The sequence below is a fragment of the Limulus polyphemus genome, unplaced genomic scaffold, assembly GCF_000517525.1.
Source record: "Limulus polyphemus unplaced genomic scaffold, Limulus_polyphemus-2.1.2 Scaffold9703, whole genome shotgun sequence".
Lineage (NCBI taxonomy): Eukaryota > Metazoa > Arthropoda > Merostomata > Xiphosura > Limulidae > Limulus > Limulus polyphemus.
Window position 1 is genome coordinate 15970 of NW_013675313.1, and position 5086 is coordinate 21055.

The 5086-nt window shown below is 36.2% G+C and overlaps 1 protein-coding gene across 4 annotated transcripts in view; it reads right to left on the reverse strand.

Moving 5' to 3' along the window:
* The window catches only part of LOC106476050 (protein D3-like), a 15976-nt gene extending 13448 nt beyond the window's left edge, over positions 1-2528 (reverse strand). The window contains exons 1-2 of one of the 4 annotated variants that reach the window (XM_013936721.2): positions 2372-2528; positions 1822-1937 (exon numbers count right to left, since the gene is read on the reverse strand). In XM_013936721.2, coding sequence (XP_013792175.1) covers positions 1822-1881 — 60 coding nt within the window. In that variant the 5' untranslated portion in view covers positions 1882-1937; positions 2372-2528. The other 3 variants (XM_013936720.2, XM_013936719.2, XM_013936718.2) reach the window with 3 other exon arrangements.
* Between the last annotated feature and the right edge of the window lie 2558 nt (positions 2529-5086).

The window sequence follows — 5086 nt, forward strand, 5'->3', positions numbered from 1 at the left end:
GATTTAACAATCAAAAAATAGTTAGTATGTACATATATAACCATAAAGTGGATTTAATCTTCCTTATCTTGTTGAAAAATTAACAGTTAAACATTTCTGCCACTCATGTAAACAGAAGTTTTCTAAAGGAACTTTGGAGACTTGACGGTTGTTTAAAATATATCTGTGAACTTTAGTAACCTTAAATCTTATGAAAACAACACCAAAAAATCATGCAAGCAATAAAATGCTTTTTGTTGGAAACAATACATTTAATAAGACTGGCATCAATTATTATATGTTTATCCATGTTGACTTAAGGAGGAAATATAGCCCCTATAAAGGTTGCAAATATGAGTTTCCCCCTTTTGCATTTATGTGTAGTATCTATAAATGAATTAGAAAAGTGAAAACATTTACTGAATTATAAAACCTAATTTTACAGGGTTCTGTAGAGTCTGCACAGTAACCTTTAGCCATTTTCTGTGGTATTTGAAGAGGTTTAGTTAGATCCCCAAGATCGTACAAACACATCCACAAAACTAACCTGGTAGTTGCCTTTCCCACTATATAATTAATACCTCTGAATGTATATAAAGTTCTTTCTTTATACAGCAAGGATTGTTTATCTCGGAGAAGATGTGCTTAGTATCCCCTGCCTGCTTGAGCAACATTTGATACATCATAAAAAAACCTAAATAAGAATGTTCATTTGTATATCCCATGCATTTAGAACATTAGTACACATAGCAAAAGAATGTTTAACAAGAAAAATTAAACTTAAAGTTTCATTTCAGACATAACATTAAAAAAATAAATAGAACATCTGTTACTTTACATAAAAGCAGTTCACGTAGTTTTCAAGTTCCACAGCCATTACATATAAAGATTTTTGTAATTATTTTATACTATGAACTGAAGGCCTTACAAAAGGGCAGATTTAGATCTAGTTTCAAAGGAAATGAAAGATATACAAAACTAATCTGTTAACATGGGAAACTAATGACTTCATGGAACAACAAGTAAAATTTGATCTATGTACTATAATCTATATAAGAAATTCTGTAACTTGAGTTTCGAAAGTGTGCAAGTTATAGGATTTCTTATTCTTACCTTAATTGATTTTTTTTGCACCTACATGTTTTTCTAACATCATATATTAACACAGGTGGTTTTACGACTGTTAAACTTTTCTACTTAAGTATGTTAATATTTGTTTTGGTAAAGGTAATGATAATTTTACACCTTATTCACTTATCAAAATATCTTTTTTGCCAAGCTAAATTATGCAAAGGAAATATAATATATGATCAGTCAGACATAATTAATACAAATCAATAACTTGAGTTTGACCCCAAGCTGGTGAAAATGCATTAGGAATATACAATCAAAGTCAGATTTGACCTGAACTGGTGAAAATCCACAGAAAGAGAATCTTAATGGCTTGCACTTTTGCTAATGACATACAAACCAAATTGGGCGTAACTTTACTCATCTTATAACAAAAACGATTTTAATTTTTCAATACTCCCATGCTTCTGTTTTTCATATTTTTTTACTTACAAGATATAAGAATAAAGTTTATTAAATAAAAAATGCAAAATCTCACCTACTGTATATATTTACATTGCACGTCTGCTATTTAATTTATAAAACTGAAAGATACACCAGTGATTTTTGCACTATTCTATTAAAAGTATTATAATTTACACTTTTACAGGCTACAATTTACAAAAGAGCAAGTGTAACTCTTATTTTGAAACCAGTAGATTATTCAATTTCTTTATACTGTGGCTCTAAGTTCGGGCATAAATTTATTTATTGAAAATATTTTTACGTCACCTCTAATAAATGAGTGGGAGTCACGTCCAAAACATCAGGAACAATTTCGTTTTCTTCCATTACTTTGCGTACTCTAGCGCTTCTTAAAGATTTGGATCGGTTGCAAGATGTTTCTGCTGTAACGAAAAGCAAACATACAGAAAAAACACATAGGAAAACCTTATTCAACATTAACTGCATCTTTAGTCTCTTGAATCACTTATAGAAGTGCGGTACTTTCTAAAACGAAGAACAATTTATTTTAGCCTTGACATCTTTGAAATTGAAGGAAATTTAGTGGCATACCGGTTATTCAAAACGTCGAATAGCGCAAGCAGGAAACACTGAAAGTTCTGCTGTTAGTGTTATTCTTCACTTTATATGTGCTGCCGCTTGAAAAAAATCAATTGCATACCAGACTGCAGCAAAAGTAAATCTAGAAGAATATATTTAACTGAGGGATCATTTGTAAAATATAGCAATTCAATTTTAAGCAGTTACACCCGTTTAATGAAACTACACAGTTTTTTTCTCCTCTTAATTCTTTTCAGTCACAAGTGTCACGACTTACTTAATGTCGTTCGTGAAGCTGTATTGTCTTAGTCCTAGTTTCTCAACTTGTGGTTCGAGAAAAATTCAATAGGCTTTTATCCTTAGCCAGTAAATGACAAATTATAAATGAAGATGTAACACCTACAGTGGATTTAGTGTCAAATTATTCTGATTCACTCAGGTCTTTTAGTGATATTTTCTCAACATATTAACAAGGACTCCTATACTTATTCGAGCTTCTCTAATCAAATATCTTAACACCGGGACTACCTCATTCTTCAGCAGAAGATATAACATATTGTTACGACAGCGGAAGTCACGCAACTCTGGGAGCATGCGTGCTAGAGTTTCTCGAAGGATCATGAATTTTCCTAGCAACTCTAGTTTGTTCCAGAGGCCCTCTTTTTTTAGTATATAAGCCCTGCAAAAAAAGAATTGCATAGATAGATAATTGAGTCAAGCGAACAGTAGGCACCGTAAGTAAAGTGTGTGAATCGCTGTGAATTATAGCATATGTTTATAAAGGTAGTTAAGTTAAAGTGACTGTGGAAATTCCGTGTATCGTAAAGTTGTATCGAGAAACAATAAACTAGTTTTATTTAAGAAAGGAATTGTATCGCTGAAGTTCCTCGGAAAGAATTTATACCGGAAATTAACAAACGAACAGAGACGTAACAAATTGTTGTCAGAAGTGGGATGGAAAAGAAAAAAATGGAAACGAGAAGTGACTTAGCAGATTTGATGGCAGCAATACAAGAACAGCAAAAGAAACAAGAAGAAAAAGAAAAGAAACAAGAAGAGAGACTAGAGCAATGGTTGGAGGAGAAAGAAAATAAACAAGAAGAGAGACTACATCAGTGGTTGGAGAAGAAAGAAAATAAACAAGAAGAGGGACTACAGCAGTGGTTGGAGGAGAAAGAAAAGAAACAAGAAGAGAGACTACATCAGTGGTCTCCAACAGTTGAGAGAAAGCCAGCATACACAAATGGAAAAGGTTAGTAAATTTCAAAGTGAATTAAATAAATTAAAGGACGATTTACTGTCCTTTACATAGAGAGGATATATTAACCATAGACCTAATCAGCCCCAGACAACAGAAAGCCCCTTCCAGACCCCACAGCTAAACCCTAATGCAGACATTGTCGGTCCTGCCAGAAGTCACATTCCAGACATGGGTGTCAGCAATAGGGGTGATCTAGTACGAAGGAAGCCACTGGAATTCGATGGGAATGCATCACGGGAAGCATATAGAACACAATTTGAGCTCGTGGCAGAAATAAATGAATGGACAGAGGAGCAGAAAGCAGTGTACCTGGCAACAAGCCTGAAGAGACAACCACTGGAAATACTAGGACAGTTGTCAGCAGATGACAGGCACAACTACAGAGCATTGGTAGCTGCTCTAGAACTCAGGTATGGAACTCAAAATCAGTCTGACTTCTACAGGGCTAGGTTTAGGACGAGAGTCCGTGCTAAAGGGGAGAGCCTGAAAGAGCTGGCACAGGACTTGGAAAGTATGGCACACAAGGCCTACCCAACTGCACCACCTGATCTCCTCAAGTTGTTGTTGAGGGATCAGTTTGTAGATGCCTTGTACAGTCCACAACTGAAGATAAAAGTGAAGTAAACACACCTCTCTACTATGCAGGATGCAATGGCCAGAGCTCTTGAATTATAATCCTATGTTAAGTCCAGCACAGAGGTACCAAGGTTGGTAGAGTCATCAGGATTCAAGACCAGAAAAGGTCAGCTTTCAGAGCAGTTTGAGGGACTTTGCTGGCACTGTAATAAACCTGGGCACAAGAGAGCTCAATGCCAGCAACTTCAATACAGGGAAGATACCCAGGAAAGGCTGATACCCAGAAAGGTTGTTGGAACTGTAGAGAGCAGGGACATATGAAGAGCCAGTGTAAGGAAAATATTACTAATAAATCAGCCTCTGGGAAACCAGTAGTGGTTGGTGTTAAAGGATGCCCACCAACCACCATTGTGAAAGTCCCAACAACTAAGCATAAAATGCAACGTACACATAGTGCCTTCGTGACAGGAAAGCTGGATGGCCAAAAGTGCAACTATATCATAGATTCTTCATCTCAGCAAACCCTTGTGAGAATGAAGGTGCTAGATCACAAAGGAGTACCAGAAGACATACAGAAGCTCTGTGGTGTGACAGGACATTATGTAAGGTTGTGGAGACCAGAATGGGTAACTATTGAGCTCATGGGCATGAAGGACAGACACAAAGTATATTTGACTGATATTGAAGACCAGTGCATATTAGGGTTGGACTACTTACTACCGAGAAAGTGTGTAGTTAACTTCGATAAAATGACGTTGGGGAACAACAAAGGCCAAATTCTGGTAAGTGTTGCTGCATCTGTTGATTTGCATGTCACAGCACTTAAGTCAACTAAGTAGTACCCATAACAGTGGCTAATTTCTCTAGATGTGAACAAACACTTAAGGAAGGGGCATTGTTGGGTGTGTGCCGGGAGGTAGACCTAGTCAATGCTAAGGCAAGAAATACAACCATAAAGAAAGGACATCCTCTTCCAGAACATGTACCTGACCTCTACAAGAAGAGCATAGTCTATTTGTCATAATCACAGGCTCTTCAGGTTAGAGAACTCTTGGCAAAATATGCAAAAGTCTTTTCAAAAGGAGATAATGACCTCGGCTGCACAGACCTTGTGGAGCACAGAATAGACACAGGCAATCACCGTCCAATAAAGAT